The following is an 18587-nucleotide window of genomic DNA, read 5'->3' as shown; positions in this document are numbered from 1 at the left end:
CACGAATTTATTGTGTGTGTGTGTGTGTGTGTGTGTGTTTGAGAGAGAGAGAGAGAGAGAGAGAGAGAGAGAGAGAGAGAGAGAGAGACTTGAATTACTTCCACGTTTTCACGAAGAGCAAAGAGTGGAACCCCAACGTGTGGGGCGGGGGCGGGGGGGGGGGGGGCTGTGTAATGAGCACTTTTTCTACACAACACATAAGTAAATTCGTTATCTTTCAGATAAATACATTTTCTAATCCGTCTTATTAGACAATTATGTATCGTTTCGCTTTCTTACGAAGAAGAAGAATTCTCAAATTTAAAGAAGTCCACACACAAAGATCCTGTTCCAGGCGATATGAGATACCAAATAATAGCCACTGAAGATAAAGGCACTGAAAATAAAAGCGCCTGGAATAAATGATCTGGACTGGTACTTATTCTGAAACGGCGCAAAATTTAATTAATGCCACATACTTCCACACTTCTATATCAGATACGTAAAAAGAATGGTACCTGTTACTACTGCGTGGAGAAATTCTCTGAACATTACCCACTTCAAAGACGACAACACAAAAATGACTGATGCAGCATAAATGAAGCCAGTAAAAACAACAAGAGGTTGTGGATGGGTAGGTGCCCCTTTAAAGCTGAGGCGTGTGAGTCTTGCCGTTCGTTTTACACGTAGAGCAGAAATGGCCAGTTCGAGCAGATAACGCGGACTGTGAGCGAGGCACCAGAAATCGTTATCACTGCCGCAGCCCCCGCCTGTCCCATTACTCGGAGAGAGGAGCTTCATGGCAATCGGTTTAACGACGTCCAGAGCAGCGGCTCCATAACATCCCAGCAGTTAAGCAACGCCGAGTTCATCGCCCGAACGAGCATGCCACGCGGTTTACTGGGCTGGATGAGGACGGTCGGCGCATCCGTCGCCTGCTGCAGCCTCCCACCACGTACTGGAGCGCTTTACTTCACTTGGCAACCTCCTAAGCGTTCTACACTTAACCTCAACCCGAACAACGGAGCAACCGCGTGATCCATGGTATGAATGGTACAACTCTTCCGGAAAGTTTACGAGAAGTCATTTCACAACGAAGTGCAAATGATCGGGATGGGCAGAAGAAAGTCTTAACATAATACTTCTTTGCTCTGGCGAACTTACTGCTCTTCAGGCAGTGACGTTACTGCGGTCAGAAATTTTGTGGGGACGATCTAAAAGGAAAAATGTCAATGAGGGCAGTAATCAAAAATTTGGATTAATTCTAGACGGGTAAAAGGAAATGGATTGTAATACGGCTGAGAAATACAAGCTTGAGTCCACTTTTAAAGACACACAGAGATAAATCATACCATCGAGAGGAAGCGGAGAAAGAATGGCACTGACCGGAAAAGAGTGTCTCGGGCTATGTGTTTCGATATCCCATAGTTTGTAATGGAGCATGACTCAGTAGATACCAAAGAGGCTGTTCAAGGATTTTTTATTAACCGTGAAGCGAAAATTAGAATGCCATCCTCACAATGGTTCAAATGGGAGTTTATACTTCGTATGGCCTTACAGGAAACAACAAATGTACACCTCCAGGCAGTGCTTGAGGCACCAACGGCCGGCTTACTGTAATTAAAAGAAGTGCCGCTGAAGGGGGGCTTCAATCTGTTGCCCACTATTATCGCCACGCTTCTTAAAACACTTCCTCGTGTGCTTATCCCTGCGATACTGTAAGATATACGTAATGCAAAAGGTAACAAATATACTTCGGCACCTGCTTTATGTGGAGAACAGCAGTTGAGAGCAAAATATACAGTTACCCAATGAATCGCCTTTCACACTGGTTCTCACAATACGATCGCCTTATGTGATGAGAACGTGTAAACAAATTAGTGAACAGACATCTTCAACTCCCAAGAGAGAGAAGTAGATTCGTCTTCATCATTAAATTCCCATACCCTATGTAAAGTGTGGCACTATCGCTGAGACCAGCTCACTGTTTGGCCGATTGTCACCGATTCTAAGTTTTATCGCTTCTTTCATCTCTGGAAACGATTTGTATATGTAAAAAACTACTGGTTGCACAATGCTTCCGAGTGCAACTTAAAAACACCAGGTCCCGCTATAACTGACTGGACAAGTCAGTTCAACGTCGAAGGAAGGCAAGGGTATACCGTCTGCAACAGAACAATGCATAGTAAAGCTGCGTTGTTGAAACCAACTTTTCGATGAAGACAACTTTACTTACGCTTTGGAGACAGAATTCCATTTCGTTTGCATCCGTTTAAGCTCCAATATATCCACTCTCCCGGAAGTGTTCGTTCCACACCGACGTTGTAATCGTGTGTAGAGTTTCTGAGGAATGGCGAGGAGTCAGTGGCAAGTTGGAGCCGGGCTGGTTTGTGAGGCCTGCTCAGTTGGCACAATCACAACAACACTACCCAAGGACGGCGGGCGCCCGGGTTGCAATCCCGGCGACATCGACAGTGGTCACAATGACTAACACAACGTATATTAGGATCACAGTAGGGAAAAAAAACCGCACACTAACCTCACACATAGAAATGGCTAGACACGACCTTCGCCATTTACAATGATCGACGGCCTTAAGATGTCACTGCCACGTCACACATCAACTCCGAGACCCTCTTAAATCGGTTTCCCCGTAATTGGCGGGGTAAGCCGATTCTAAAGTCTAAATCTGCAGCTGTACTTCGAAAGCCACAGTACAGTACATATCGAGTTAGGTGAGGCATTAGGCAAACCAGTGGTCGCACTCGTGACGAGTGGGGTTCAAATATCCACTCGGAGGTTTTAGTTTATCCGTGGTTTATATACCTCGCTTAACAGGAATGCCGCGAATACTCGCTTGAGGGGGATACAGCCAAATTCATTCCTCAGCTTTGTCTAATCTGAGCGTGTACTTCGTCTCTAATGACTTAGTCGTCGATGAAACGTCATTTTGTATCTTCTCCCTTAGCACGGTGCGTGGAGGCAGCAACAGAGTGTACCAGAATAATTTCCTATTCGTATTATAGCGTCAGTCATCAGGACCAGTTACGAAATATTGTTTGCACATATCAGTTTAAGCCAGCCACTATGACCGAGCGATTCTACGTGCTTCAGTTCGGAACTGCGCTGCTGCTACGTTCGCATGTTCGAATCCTGCCTCGGGCATGGATGTGTGTGATGTCCTTAGGTTAGTTAGGTTTAAGTAATTCTAAGTCTAGGGGACTGATGACCTCAGATGTTAAGTCCCATAGTCCTTAGAGCCTAAATACGTTATGGCCATTACGCGAGAAGTGAGAGGAAGTAATGTCTCTGGACTCTTCTCGGAACGTGTGCCCAGAGAATTTTAACCGTAAACCACTCCGGGAAACACAATGTATCTGGTACTGGAATCGGAGGAGTCCCCGAATAATGTAGCGCAATAGTCAGATATTGTACTCGCATTCGTTATCGGGGAGGACGGCAATTCCAATCGCTCTTAGCATCCCTGATTTAGGTCTCCCGTGATTTCCTTCCTCATCATGCCTCGATCTGAGCTTTGTCTCTTTTCACCTCGTCGTCGACAGGCCTTCTTTCCTTTCTGGTTGGAGGGTCATCTATATGAGTCCCTCGATCCGACTTATTAAGGCAATCGGGAAGCACCCAGAACTGTTTTCTTACGCTAATCCAACTTGGAAGGGAGGTGAAGTGTTCTAGAGCGACATACGATACTAGAAAAAAAGCTGAACGATGGTTTCGTGTCCTATCTGCTCCGTGGGTGATTTATACGTAATGTCTCAATAGGTACGCTACAACTGCAATGTGTTATAGCATCCAAAGTAATTCGATGTTCGAATCATGGTTGGATTATGTGTGCAGACAAATTCACAGAGTTTTGGTTGTGTGTGTTCCAGATTGTGATAAGTGAGACATAATGACAACGGTTAAAGAAAAGGCTCAGAGTGCAGGCCAAATGGGGCATGCAGGTGCAAAGGAACTTCCAAACACGGTACAGGAAGCCACCACCCTTGAGGACATTGATAGGCCGGTGGTCCAGAAATTTAATGTACAGAGAAAGCATTGATGTGAAGAATCATGTTCTAGACCAGGGTTTCCGTATCGCTGGACTGGCAGGGTTGGTCGAATTCCCTGGCCTAGGTTGTCTGCCATTGCATCGATGGAACCCGTTCTATAGGAATATGTCAAGGACAGAGTCTACCAAACGTCTATCAACCATACCAGTGATTTAAATAACTGAATAGTTGTTGCCATTGCCACAGCTGATGCGGATATGTTACCTTGTGAGATAGTATGTCACATAAACCAAACAGTGTGAATATGTTAAACTTTTCAGATATCCTCACTGCTGCTACGCTCTCAGGTTCGAATCGTGCCTCGGGCATGGATGTGTGTGATGTCCTTATGTTAGTTAGGTTTAAGTAGTTCTAAGACTAGGGGACCGATGGCCTCAGATGTTAGGTCCATAGTGGCTAGAGCCATTTGAACCATCAGATACCCTCTACATCATTGTGTTCTCGCGATCACTCTGCAATCACCAAAAATTACTGGATCGCTGCGACTTAAATCACTCCAAACAGACGCTCTTAAATAGTGGAAAGTTGGATGGTATCAGAAGACATTAGGATCATGCCCTACACCATACTGTGTTGTTCATGCGGAGCTCTGGATTGCTGAATGCTAAATTTATGTTACGTTTCTGGTTCATGTGAAAACTTCTGTCGGGCGAATAGGCCGAAAAAGTGAAGCACTCAGAAGACACTTTTGGATGTACGGGTCTGAGAACGACTACAGTTGCAATTCTGTGTGACAGGTAGAACGGCCACCACAGCGCATTAGTGTTGTTCTTGATTAGTGCTAGAATCAGGCCTGGAAGAGTATATAAGAGGCGTCAGCAGCGTCCGATGTTAACTGATCATTCCAAAGCGCACGGAAATGTCGCGTACACCACTATCAAATGGTTCAAATGGCACTATGGGACTTAACATCTGAGGTCATCAGTCCCCCAGAACGTAGAACTACTTAAATCTGACTAACCTAAGGTCATCACACACATCCATGCCCGAGGCAGGATTCGATCCTGCGACCGTAGCAGTCGCGCGGTTCCGGACTGAAGCGCCTAGAACCGCTCGGCCTCAACCGCCGGCTACTCAGTTATCAGCAACAGTGGAGTTTGAAAGGGGTCACTATTGGAAGTCTCCGTTTGGCCGGGAGGTCGAATCGTGCATCATCCACATTTATGAAGCATTTGGATGTGACAGTGGCCCGATGCAATCCAGAATGGGAAATGTGAGGGCAGGCGTATTCGTCGTCAAATTCCCTGGCGACCACATTTGACCGCCTCAAGGGTAGGTCACCGCACTGTGCACCAAGCACATCGTAATGCCTTCAGATCTGCGCCTGCTGTCCGAGGGGAAGAAACTGTCTCCCTACGGCATCTTGTGTCATCCTGTAGCACTGGTCGGAGTAGTCTGTTACCGTCGCGTGCGTTGACTGCCGTTAACAACGACAAACGGTTGCGCATCGAGTGGTGACGCGACCAGAGAGCATCGACTGCTAATGAATGGTTTTTTGGGAGGTCCCCGTCTTTCAGTGTTTTGGGCAAGCACAAGCGTGTTACTCCTGGCGCCACTGGGTGGGGGAACTTGCGGGTATCACTTCAGGTCACTGCTCGTAGTGACTGGAGAGACTGTTGATGCCAAAACGGCTCGTGATGGGACATCCTTGCGTCCTGGTGCGTTACGTCTCATGCAACTGTATCGTGGGGCTATTTTTCAACAGTGCAATGCTCGTCTACACATGGCTCTAGTCTCTATAAACTTTCTGCGTGATGTTTAAGATCTTTCGTAGCCAGCAGATCTGTACCTTGCAGAACGCGTCAACTACGTGAAAAGGACATGACGGACCAGTTACAAAGGTTGTGGGTCAGCTTTTATCACGAGAGGACACTAAGCATTAAAACATAACGTTTGAAAGGATACCGTACTCATACGAAGTTACAGCTCTTTCATTGTTGTACGGATTTCGCTGCTATATAGCAGCACGGTCGTCCTAGACCATCAGAAAAATACTGATGGAATGCATTGGATAGATCACGTTCAACGAATGGAAGAATAACATGACGAAGATAGAATTCCAGGGGGAATCAAGTGTTTCCCCACCATTTAAAAACATGCTGTTGGCAGTTCTAAGACGGAACAGGCCAATAGGCCTAATCCACGATGCCGTTCGTGGTGGTTATTGACGATCTCTGTCCGGCCGAGAGTAGGCCGCAGTTGAAAGAGTCGATGCGGAGGAGAGTGGCGCGAAGCGAAGGGACCGCGGAGCGGGCGAGGCGCCTGCAGCAGGATGCAGCGAACTGCGAACGCGGAGGTGTGCGTAAAACGAAACCCGCACGGGCGGCCGGGCAGTGTTGGCAGTGCGTGCGGGAGGAGCCGTGAGCTCGGCGCGGCGCGGCGCAGGCGCGGTGCGGCAGGAAGCGTGGCCTATCTGATAAAGCGGGGGGCCCCCGCAGGGTGGCCGGCCCGGCGCTGACTGCGCGCCCCGCTATCAACTGACCCGGACCACACGGCAATTATCTGCCGTGCTGACTAGCATCTCGCTGACAGCCCGGCCGCTAATTACGTAACCAACGGCGCCGCCGCTGCTTCTCGCCTAGATTCACCTCCCCGAAAAACACTTGCCTTCAACTCTCCATAAAGAACAGCATGCCCGTAAGAGTACTCTTGACGAAAAAATGTTACTACGATTTGGCACTGTTTGTTGCTTCAATTGTACACGTCATCCCAGTGTAAAGTAGGATGATCGACTGTCCACGTCACCAAGTTGAAGACAAGAACCTAAAACTATCAAATTTTGCGCCGTTCCAATTTTAATTCGCATTACGCTGGCAAGCGTGTTCACATATTCATCAACACGCAACTCCACTCCACCCCACCCCCCTTCCACCAACAAAACAACCCTCATACCCCGAGCACTATTTGAATATGCGCTGCAGTTTATCAAGAAACTGATCAAAAAATCACATGCTGTTCTATGTTAGTAGTCACACACAACACCTGCGTGGCAGCAGTGTCGAGAAGATTACGTAGCCAAGTTACTGACCTTCGCCCTGGCTCGTGTCTAGCCGCGCACGTACCGGTTAGTCTAAGCTAAATACAAACATCAGTAGTGACTAGAACGATTAATGCCGGCACACGGCAATCGCGAGAATAGAATTTCTGAGCGAAATACGAACAGGTGTAATGCGTAAAAAGATACGGAGTCAAGTGTGGGAAGAATAACCGCAAAACGGGACGGGGGAGCGAAACTACTACTGCGCCCCCCCCCCTTCCCCCCGCGCACACCCACACCGCTCGCATGCTGTCTCTCTCTCTCTCTCTCTCACTCTCCTCTTTTTGCGCTCTCTGCTGATGTAAACAGCTCCGACCCGCCACCCTATCTGCAGACATATGGTCACAACCGAGCGAGACTAGAGTTTCCAGAGCACAATCACACGCGTTAAGAGACCAATATCTACTTCGCACACAGTTCCGAACACGAATCTGGTCACAACACCGCTCGAATACGAAATCACAGGAACACAACAGGCTGCATGCGGTGCTCGGCAGCTTTCAAACACTGAAAAAACGTCATGTTATTACGAACACACACAATTATTTTCAACGACATTTTAAGCTTCGAAGCGCTTTGCACGGGATTATTCTATTACAGTGCGACAATGTATTATTTCTCTACCTCTGATAGTCTATTCGGTCTTCCAGACGGCACGATGTTTTACACGTTGCGTCTTACAGCCCGACAAAGGTGAAGCGAGTGCCTGGAAGAATAACAGTGTATTCCAGAACTACAATAATTGCCTGAATACCACAGTCTAGATCACAATTTTGCTTTCAATGACCGGTTTGGCCCAAACACAAACTAAAAGCTCGTTGCAGCAACTTTACGTGCCGTCAACTGAGAACAACAGTTGTTGCGACCAGTTTTTAGTTCTCAAGGTGGTCTACGCTGTCACAAACCGGTCACGAGACAGTGGTATTCGGACAGAAGATTAGAACACTGTGCTGTATACGCGACAGCACAATGCTACTTTTTAGCGAACTACTCGAGATGTTCTGCACGCTCGCGTCGGTTTCGCTCCTTGTTCCTAGGAGGAGAGTGAATCTTTCTGTTAAATGGTATGGTCGGTATTCCATTTGTCACCTGCGGCCACTGCACAAACACCTCCAACCGTTTCTCGCCTGTACACACACGCACATATATACACTCACACACTTCGCTCGGTCTGGCAATAGCGGAACGCTTTGCGGACGCGAAGTACGTCACACTGTGTAATGCGGTCATCCCCACGCACGCACTCTCACTGCGCCACCGTGTGTAACAGCTCGACGTCCGAGCGGCAGAGCGTTCGCGGCGGTGCGGAGGATTCCTTCAGCCGGTAGCGAAACCATTCCAGGCGGTGCGGCCTGGTAGCGAAAGAGCGGTCGGCGCAGTTCGCTCACGGTGACGTAGTCGGACTTCGGAAGATGGGGCCGTGGCGGTGCGCAGGCAGCCCCGTGCCCGTGAAAGAGGCAGAGGCGTAGCGCGAGTACCTGTCAGGGGAGAGCAGCGGCGACCAGGCGCTGGCTGCGATGCACTCCATGGCGAGGGCGCGCCGGCACTGGCCGGGCCCGCCGGCTAAGCGGGTCACTAGGCCACGGCGCGCCGCTCTGCGCACGCGCAATGCGCGCCTGCCCGCACCCGCCCGCGCACCGCCGCACCGCCGGGCCTCGCTCACTGCTACTGCTACTGCTACTGCCGCCGCCTCAGCGGCAAGGCTCAACCGAAAATTCCCCGCCCGTGGCCCCAATGTCCCGTGCCCGCGTTGCTGTCGCCGTCATCGACGCCGCGGACGCAAGCGGAACAGCTGCGTGCTTACACGTCACACACTCCGGACACCACTCACCGGCGTGACTAACGCTCGCCTTGCGCGTGTCACTTCCAACATTTTTTCCCACGAAAACGAATGACGATCAGTTTGGCTTTAGCAGAAGTAAAGACACCGGAGAGGCAGTCCTGACGCTGCCGTGCGGTAATTGGAACAAGGCTAAAGAAAAATGAAGACACGTTCGTAGGATTTGTCGACGCGGATAAGGTGTTCCACAGTGTCAAATTGCACAAGATGTTTGAAATTCTCAGACAAATAAGGGTAAGCTAAAGGGAAAGAAAGTATTTGTATGGAGTGTAGCCATGTATGGAAGTGAAATATAGACGATAAATAGTTTGGACAAGAAGAGAATAGAAGTTTTCGAAACGTGGTGCTACAGAAGAGTGCTGAACATTATATGGTTAGATCACATAACTAATGAGGAGGTATTGAATAGAATTGGGGAGAAGAGGAGTTTGTGGTACAACTTGAAAAGAAGAAGGGACCGGTTGGTAGGACATGAGGCATCAAAACAATGGTTCAAATGGCTCTGAGCACTATGGGACTTAACATCGGTGGTCATCAGTCCCCTAGAACTTAGAACTACTTAAACCTAACTAACCTAAAGACATCACACACACCCATGCCTGAGCCAGGATTCGAACCTGCGACCGTAGCAGTCGCGCGGTTCCGGAATGCGCGCCTAGAACCGCTAGACCACCGCGGCATCAAGGGATCACAAATTTAGTATTGGAGGGCAGCGTGGAGGGTAAAAATCGTAGAGGGAGACCAAGAGATGAATACACTAAGAAGATTCAGAAGGATGTAGTTTGCAGTAACTACTGGGAGATGAAGAACCTTGCACAGGATAGAGTAGCGTGGAGAGCTGCACCAAACCAGTCTCAGGACTGAAGACCACAACAACAACATGAAGACCACAACAACAACAACAACAACAACAAAGGGAAAGACGGACAATATACAATATGCACAAGATCCAAGAGGGAACAATAAGAGTGAAAGACGAGAAACGAACAGCTCGGTTTAAAAACGTTGCAAGACAGGGGCGTAGTCTTTCGCTCGTACAGTTCAGTTTATACATAGAAGCAATGACACGAAAAAAAGGACAGTTTCAAGACGGAATTAAAATTCTAGGTGAAAGGATATCTATGATAAGATTCGCTGATGACATGGTATCCTCAGTGAAAGTGGCCATGATTACAAGATCTGCTGAATGGAAAGGACAGGCTAATGGGTACAAAATATGGATTGAAAGCAAATCGAAGACACGCAAAAAGGGCATTCCTGGCCACGAGAAACGTACTAGTACAAATCTAGGGAGAAATTTCTGAGAATGTGCTTTTGGACCACAGCACTGTGTGATACTGAAACACGGGCTTTGCGAAAACCACAACACCGGAGAATCGAACCATTGGAGATGTGGTGCTACAGAAAAATGTTGAAAATTTGGTGAACTGATAAGGTAAGGAATGAGGAGGTTGTCAGGAGAATCGGCAAGAAATATATGGAAAGCACTGATGAGACAAAGTGACATAATGATAGGACATCTGTTTAGACATCAGGGAATAACTTCCACGGTACTAGAGGGAATTGTACAGGCCGGCCGGGGTGGCCGAGCGGTTCTAGGCGCTACAGCCTGGAACAGCGCGAACGCTATGGTCGCAGCTTCGAATCCTGCCTCGGGCATGGATGTGTGTGATGTCCTTAGGTTAGTTAAGTTTTAGTAGTTCTAAGTTCTAGGGGACTGATGACCTCAGAAGTTAAGTCGCATAGTGCTCAGAGCCAATTTCTGAATTGTACAGGATAAAAACCATAGAGGATGACAGAGATTAATATAGATCTAGCAAATAATTGAGGACGTAGGTTGGAAGTGCTACTCTGAGATGACGAATGTCCCAAATGGCTCTAAGCACTATGGGAGTTAACATCTACACTTAGAACTACTTAAAACTAACTAACCGAAGGACATCACACACATCGATGTCCGAGACAGGATTCGAACCTGCGACCGTAGCAGCAGCGCGGTTCCGGACCGAAGCGCCTAGAACCGCTCGGCCACAGCGACCGGTTGAGTGACGAGGTTCGCACAGGAGACGAATTCGTGGCGGGCCGCGTCAAACCAGTGAGAAGACTTATGACTCACGAGCGGTGAAAGAAGTCACGAGAATCTCTTCTGATTGAGTAGGCAATGGTGGCGTCAGGATGAGAACGATTAAAAACGTTGCCGAAACTGTTATTAGCAGTTCGGTGCTCACGAAGAACGAAATTGTTACTATTAACAGACTAACAAGGAAACATCACCAGCTTGAATTCACAATTTAAGGAGAGAAAAAAAAGGCACTAACGAGATTTCAGTGCCGGCAATCGATCGCGCGAGAAATTTTGGGCCATAATTCTGACAGTAAATGCCGTTACGAGCTTCTGTTTGAAACAGCTTTTAAACTTCGCGCGCGAAATACCGTATATCGGAGTAACAACCAGTTTCCTCCTACTCGCAGGCGAGGGAAGTTGAGGGGGTGGGGGTGCTCGCTGCCCTTGTTCGAGAACACGTTGCTTTACGCGAAAAGAGTGCGTTAAGGTGTACGAGTTTCATATTTTGGGAAGTATAGAGTAAAACAAGAAAATAATGTCTATTATACATACGGTTTACAAGCCGTGAGTATTTGTTCATCTTCGCCTGTGTCAACCACATCGCTTCAACTGAACAAGAGCTCATATAGTAGCCCTTATAGTAGGTTTACAATTATTTGCGACTTTTGACAGTTCAGTGCGCAGCGAATCGAGGGAAGTTTAGTTGTCAGCGTGTGCTCAACGCGTTCAGCATGCGACTATAACGCCAGGCCTGCTCGGCGCCTAACTTGTCAGCTGCCCAAGCTGCCCGAACTGCAGTCTTTCTCAATCGATTTTAAAGAAACTATACGGTAATACACGTCGAGTCTCGCGCATCTTATAGCTTCATTCGTCAGTTTCATGATGAATTACCTGTTATTTTGTTAATGGTCATTTTTTGTGATATTTCGGTATTAGCTAAACTACTGCAAGAAATTGTTAAAGTTCGCAGTGTAAAATAGGGGTCGCTATGATTTTGTGTTTGATGCGTGATAAGTCGTATGTTTCTCCATATGAAATTTAGGTAACATATTAAATTGTTTAAAACTATAAGGATATCGCTATCTGTCTCTAGTGTAGAGGAAATGGAACGTATGTAAAAGGCTCCGTCACGAAATCACTTGTCAGTGAAAAAGTCAAAATGAGACGTTCATAAATTCCTCGTATCTCACAAACGGTCTGAGATACCTAAACAAAATTTTGGCAAATGATAGTACGCAAAGAGAAGAGTGTTTTGCCATATGATCCACATGTGAAACTCCATATCTACCGTAATATTCAAGCAACTGCAGTTTTTCTTTTTATGAAGTAATGTGATAGCTTGTGAAACGAGAATTGTTGTGGGTCGTGCAAGAATATATGTGAAGAAGCTGCACATTTACATTTATACTGAAAACTGATTTTTTCGTAACTATTGACATGTCCCGCTCTCACTCACTTTTTATACGCTGTTTTAGGATTCTGCCACAATTTCAGCTGCATCAAAATGTTAGTGAGAAATATACCTGTAAACTCTGCTCTGTTTAGGCAGAATAAGCGACGTTAACACAGAAAAAAGTGATGTAGCCCAAAAACTATCACTTTACAGCCAGAGCTGCTGATCGTAGGTGCCTTTAATGTGCGACACCACGTGGTACTGTTTATCCACGGCGTGGCAACAGGGCCGTTCGACCAACTGAACTGCTGGCGTAGTGGTAGGGAAAGCCGGTTTGCCATTGGTTCAAATGCGTGTGTGAATTCCTAAGGGACCAAACTGCTGATGTCATCGGTCCCTAGGCACACTGTTTAAACTAACTTACGCTAAGGACAACACACACACACACACACACACACACACACACACACACACACACACACACCCATGCCCAGGGGAGGACTCTAACGTACGGCGGGAGGGGCCGCGCAGTTCGTGACATAGCGCATCTAACCGCACACACCACGGGACTCGCCATTGGTGTTACCTGGGCAACGGCGTCGTGTCCTCTCCGGTAAGCCAAACGTCAAAAGGCACAACTAATTTTAAACGCACTATAAGCTACGCATTTCACAGCCCATGTTTACTAGACTTTTTTCTTGTTTTGGTCCATACTACCTCCCGCGATCCAAAATATGAAAAGCAAAGAGCTTACGGTAGAAGACATCTGTTTCACAGTATCTAAGTGCTCATATCTCTTAGGTATGCGCATCAGAGTCCTTTATTCCGGTGTACGGAACCTGTTCCTGAAGTCAGCCAGTGTTCTTTTGGGATAGCCTATACAGGCCTACTTAGGGCCAGACGTCCCTTTCCTTCGCTTTTGCCAGTATTTGAGCTAGTTTATCTGTTGTCTCTGTTCTTCGGAGAATTTCTTCTTCTTTTCTGTCACTTGTGTGTTCAATAAGTGTCAGTGCTTCACTGCAAATAAAAATAATGCGCAATGACGACGTTAATAATTAAATAGTGCTACACTGTTTCTTTAATGACACGCTTACTCATTTTATTAATTGACCCTGCATTTTTGAAGTGCATATAACACTGTTCAAAGCAAAGAGTTCGCTGGCTCCAGATACAGGTCAAAAACAACGCACTTTGACACACTGAACAAAGCGCTACCGCTTCTTGCTTCACCGACGTTATGAACACAAACAGTACTTGGCGCTAGGGCATTACGGGGCTGCATTGGAGCGGACAGAATGATAGTCGGTGCACGCATATGTTTAAAAGCTGTGCATTCAGACAGTCATAAGTACAGATCACGTTGTTGACGCTTCCTTGTAAGTGAAGATCATATGAATATTAATAAAACGGTTCATTTGTTAAAATTGGTCCCTCTCCAATATGCTCGCCTCGTTCTAGAAGGAATTATATATACACTTAACTAGATATGATAAAACACTTTCATCCAAGAAAAACCGTAATATGAAATATTTTTAAAATTACAGATTATTTATCCCTTAGCGTTATCTATTAGTTCTATCAATAAGTCTCTTGCCAAAAGCATTTGCCGTTTCATCCGTCTATGTGACAGAGAATTTTAAAATCGGAGGACCCGTTAGCCCTTTCCACCCAGGCGCACACGATCGTGTTGGTTTGGTTTCAATTTTCCGCGGCTCAGCTATATCACTTTTCTGCATCACTCCAGGCCATAACGATTGTGCGAGTTCTCGGCTTTCGTTTGGCAGCTGTTTTGTTTAATACTGTGACCACAAGAGCGCAACAGATCAATTCAGCCTTCAACGAGACGATAATAGCATGCGTCCCCAGGGTATGTCGGCCGCTTTGGTTGAGCGGTTCTAGGCGCTTCAGTCCGGAACTATGTGGCTGCTACGATCGCAGGTTCGAACCTGCCTCAGGCACCGATGTGTGTGATGTCCTTAGGTTAGTTAGGCTTACGTAGCTCTAAGTCTATGGGACTGATGACCTCAGATGTTAAGACCCATAGTACTTAGAGTCATTTGAGCCCCCGAGGTAAATACAATATAATAGGGCTACTCTGAAAGTAAGGTCCGACCGGGCGCGAAAAGGAAACCACAGTGAAAATTCGATGAAGCTTTGCACATATGTGTTGGGCAATGTCTCTGGTATGGCCGTCCATCGCGTCACGTTGCTCTTTTCAGTTCTGAGCACACAGTGAGCACGTAAAGGTGACTAGGTAACTAATATCTACCGCCAACTATGAGGTCCTGACAAGAGATTTCGCCTGATGTCATGCACCCCATGCTGTCAGGCGTTTCCTTCTTCATGACCATTCTCGCCCATACTCTGCAGGGCCTATGAAGACGCTCCTGCAAGCTTTTCGATGGGAAGTGTTTCATCACCTGCAATTCAGCCCGTAATTGGCTCCCCCTCAGTTTCATCTCTGCCCACATGAATCGCTGGCTGCGAAGAAAACATTTTGGCACATTGCAAAGAGTTGAAGGCCTGCGTAGCGAATTGGCGAAAAGCACAGGCGGTTGCTTTGTATGACGAGGGTGTTGGAAGTTGGTACAATGTTACGACAAATATCTTTGTTGGAGCGTCCGCTATGTAGAGAAGTAGCTTGCAAGCTGCTATGTAGATAAGTAGCTTCCAAATAAAGTATTTTTGATTTACACAGTGGTTTCCATTTCGCGATCGATCGGACATTACTTTCGCAACAGGCCTCATATTTTCCTACATTTCGTTAGTTTAAGGCAATTCCTACATTTAGACGGCAAATGTTTCTTTTAATATTTATAAGGTGTCTAAACATATGCATAAAGTGCCACTTGGATTTTATACTTATTTCTATTTTGGGATGCGCGATAATAACTAAATTTTATAGGTAACGCAAAACATCAATTATATCCCAGTGTAATTATGGTTATCGGCCTAATAAATTAATGATAAGTCTGTACTTCAGATACCGAGGGCGGCGGGAAGAAGGGCCGCTTCATACGGATGGCTATGTTTGTAGCCTAATTAGCTCGCATCATTGTTCGCTTATCTTGTTACAATTTGGTTATGTAATACGTTTTTTTAGTTTTGTAATTAAGACAGAAAAATGTTCCATTTCTTTAATTATGAGACAATTGTCCCTCGTAAATAGGTTTTTCCTGAAACCAACAAATAAAGAAAAATTATTCCTGTTCTTGCAGCAGTCTTGCATTTACCTCTTGCTACCGTTACATAAGGTCAGTTCAGTAAAGGATGCACGTCGTCTAAGACTTCTTACTTTTGAAGTTATACTGTCTGTGTGCATTTGGCCAAAGAATTGCTTAGGAGCCATCCTTATAACGCATCCTAAGTTGAAAAGCTGAACGTTCCCGTGAAACAGTTCCTCCTTGATGGTACCCTATCAAAAAAATATTACAGATCTCGGCATAAAGAAGGATGAGCACCTATATCTATCACACGAGACTGTCACAAAGCGCACAAAACCCCTGCCAAGCCTACATACACAAAAAATATTGGAAAACCTCTTCATGAGAAGTGAAGCAGAAATTAGTGAATGCACTACCCTGACAAATAGCTGAATAGTTGATGTATCTTAACACGGTACAAACAACGGAACGTCCAGAATTTGACTCGAGCTAGCCACGAACACGCCTATGTAAGAATTGTAACACCTCCCTCCCCCTCCCCAGGCCCCTGCTCAACTGCATAATATAGATGAGATCATGTGTGTTTGTATCCCTAAAGCAGATGTGCATACAAATGAGGACACGTACAACAAAAATAATATATAGTCGCGAAATATTTCCACGACACAAAACTCCGTTTGTAAGGTGACTTCTTAACTAGCTAATCAAACCCACAATAAATCATTCCGTTGCCTATGACAAGCCATACATTAAAATGAAAACATCCTACAGAACTCGACATTCTACAGGATATGGTAAATATCACAAAAGACATAAAATGGTTCTCATTGCTAGCAGCTGAAAATATGCTTACACTTTACGGACCTGAATAAAATCACCCCCCGATAAGGGCACAAATGTGCAGAAACGTGTTTGAGAATAAATATTAGTTGTCTGCATAATAGGAGGATCTGCATTTTAATCATCTTCAATCACAGCTGCTGGCGGGGCTTCAAAGCCAAACGATAATAACTAAAAATCATGTGAGAGCGAGAGATGAAGAACGCTCACTGTACCAGCATCCCAGCTCCTTCCGCTGGGAAACAGTATAAAGGACGGGAGGAGGGGGGAGAAGGAGTAGTAGACGGGGAAGGGGGTGACGTAGAGGTGGTGGGGAAACAGGGGGGGGGGGGGGGGGGACTCCGTGGTCCGCTGCAGACTGAGTCACGCTGCCAGCCGCGCGGAAATCCGCCGCACAGCTTCGCGCGCCACTTTCCGTTTCCCTGGAACGTGTTTCGTTCGGGAGGTCTCGACTTGGAGGAACCACTGAATCATTAAAAACGCGTACAGAGGCACTCAACTCTGATACCAGGCTGCCAAGTTTCAAACTGTGGTTGGCTCCGCTCTAAAAACAAGCCCTTTCCACGTGTCCGGCAAAACTGGCTTTTAAGAGTAGATATGTGGGATGAAACTGACATAGGTCACGCAAGTAAAATATTATTATTATTATTATTCAGCATTATGAAACCAAGTATGTACATACACAAGTAATTTACATGTAACTGTTTAAATTTGATAACTACATCACAGCACTCGGTGTGACTTCATGCAAGTCTTTCAGACTTACTTTGGAGGCCTGGAATAAGCACCACATTCGATCACATTCACAGATGTAGGACTATCACAATAAGCCCACTAATTTAGAATGTGGGCCCATACCTACCTTCTTTCGCTATGATGCGATTGAGTCTCGGCCGTTCGCCAAGGGAAGATCAAAGTTGTTGGGATTCGAATCAGATGAGCGTTCTGGGGTGGATGTTCATTCTGCCTTTCTTTCCACCTGTTAGTGCCGACAAAAACGTCTGTTACCCGAAGATCTACCCCAAAAGGCTTGTGTGACTTGAGGCATATGGCTGGTGGATTGTGGAGAGCGCTATACCTCCTTACGAATTTGCATTTTGATACCTTTTCTTCTAAGTTCCGGATAATAATTAATGGGCACAACAGGAAATCCCTGAATATGAGGTCTACTAACGCCCTCTTTAAGAAGTACCAAGTGCGCTGTTTTCCCAGGCAGGGGCAAAACATTCAGCTGGTGAGCATTCACAATTGAAATTACAGCACTGAGTAGCGTTGCATTTGCTCACAAGTCGTTTCGGCTATTTTGTGCACAAGATTCGCTCTTGAGTCAAGATTCTCTGATATGTTCGTGGAATGCTGCTACACAGCAACAGAGGAAACCAGTCGTAAATGAGTGGACAACTTCGACTCGGTAACGGAATGTTAGCAATACACAACTCGCCTAAAGACATAAGACACGACCCATGTTGGGAGATTGTTCTAGCGCCCAGCATCGGGATCTACAGGGAGTGCTGCAGGTTGAGATCATAACAGCACGAGTTTTGTGGGGTTCGCAAATAGGCGTGAGAGCGTGTCTGATACATAGACAGATGATGTTTCAAGGAAAATTATCTCATGAATACTTAGATAAAACATTCCAGGAACCGGTTTTTACGAGTTAACAATAAATATCCTTGTCCTGCCTACGCACTATATTATGAACAGACGTTTAATTACAGTATGCATAGGCAGTTCTTAAAACTATATCTCGCAGAATCACGAGGTTTTTAAAACCCGTTTCAGGACTCCACGAGGGAGATTAACTTTCAAAGAAAATAGTTTGAACGAAGCAACGTAATGAAACTTAAGAAAGCAGCTTTCATGTGTCTGAAGCCATACAACCCCAACATTCAATGGCATTTAAATCGCAATGAGCATTAAGTTCTACGATCAAATCACAAGGGACACGAATGGTGTAGAAATAGACAGATCGAAGCACTTTAAAGCCAACAGTTTGAAAGTATCATACTTCCACGTCATATTTAGGATTAAAACGGGGAAAAAATAACTTACACTACAGATGTCACATTTTCCTTCTTTATCATGGTATGGAAAGTGTCTTACTTTGACATCTTCAAACCAATATGTCGATATAGCGAAACAATCAACAAACAGTTGCATAAAAGAAATTTAATTTCTTAAACAGTTTCGGCCACTTACA

The 18587-nt window shown here is 46.0% G+C and overlaps 1 protein-coding gene across 27 annotated transcripts in view; it reads right to left on the bottom strand.

Moving 5' to 3' along the window:
* Positions 1 to 18587, bottom strand: part of LOC126365776 (nuclear receptor coactivator 2-like) — a 293984-nt gene that overhangs the window by 111982 nt on the left and 163415 nt on the right. For 4 of the 27 annotated variants that reach the window (XM_050008311.1, XM_050008314.1, XM_050008315.1 and 1 more), the window contains exon 1: positions 8565 to 8695. The exons of 10 other annotated variants lie outside the window; for them this stretch is intronic. In XM_050008311.1, coding sequence (XP_049864268.1) covers positions 8565 to 8614 — 50 coding nt within the window. In that variant the 5' untranslated portion in view covers positions 8615 to 8695. Of the gene's footprint in view, positions 1 to 8564; positions 8840 to 18587 lie in introns of those variants that run through there. 13 more of the 27 variants (XM_050008322.1, XM_050008323.1, XM_050008328.1 and 10 more) reach the window with 7 other exon arrangements.

Source organism: Schistocerca gregaria, chromosome 4, assembly GCF_023897955.1.
Source record: "Schistocerca gregaria isolate iqSchGreg1 chromosome 4, iqSchGreg1.2, whole genome shotgun sequence".
NCBI classification, from domain to species: Eukaryota; Metazoa; Arthropoda; class Insecta; order Orthoptera; family Acrididae; genus Schistocerca; species Schistocerca gregaria.
The sequence above is the reverse complement of the archived record's forward strand: the minus strand, read 5'-3'. Positions and strand labels throughout refer to the sequence as shown.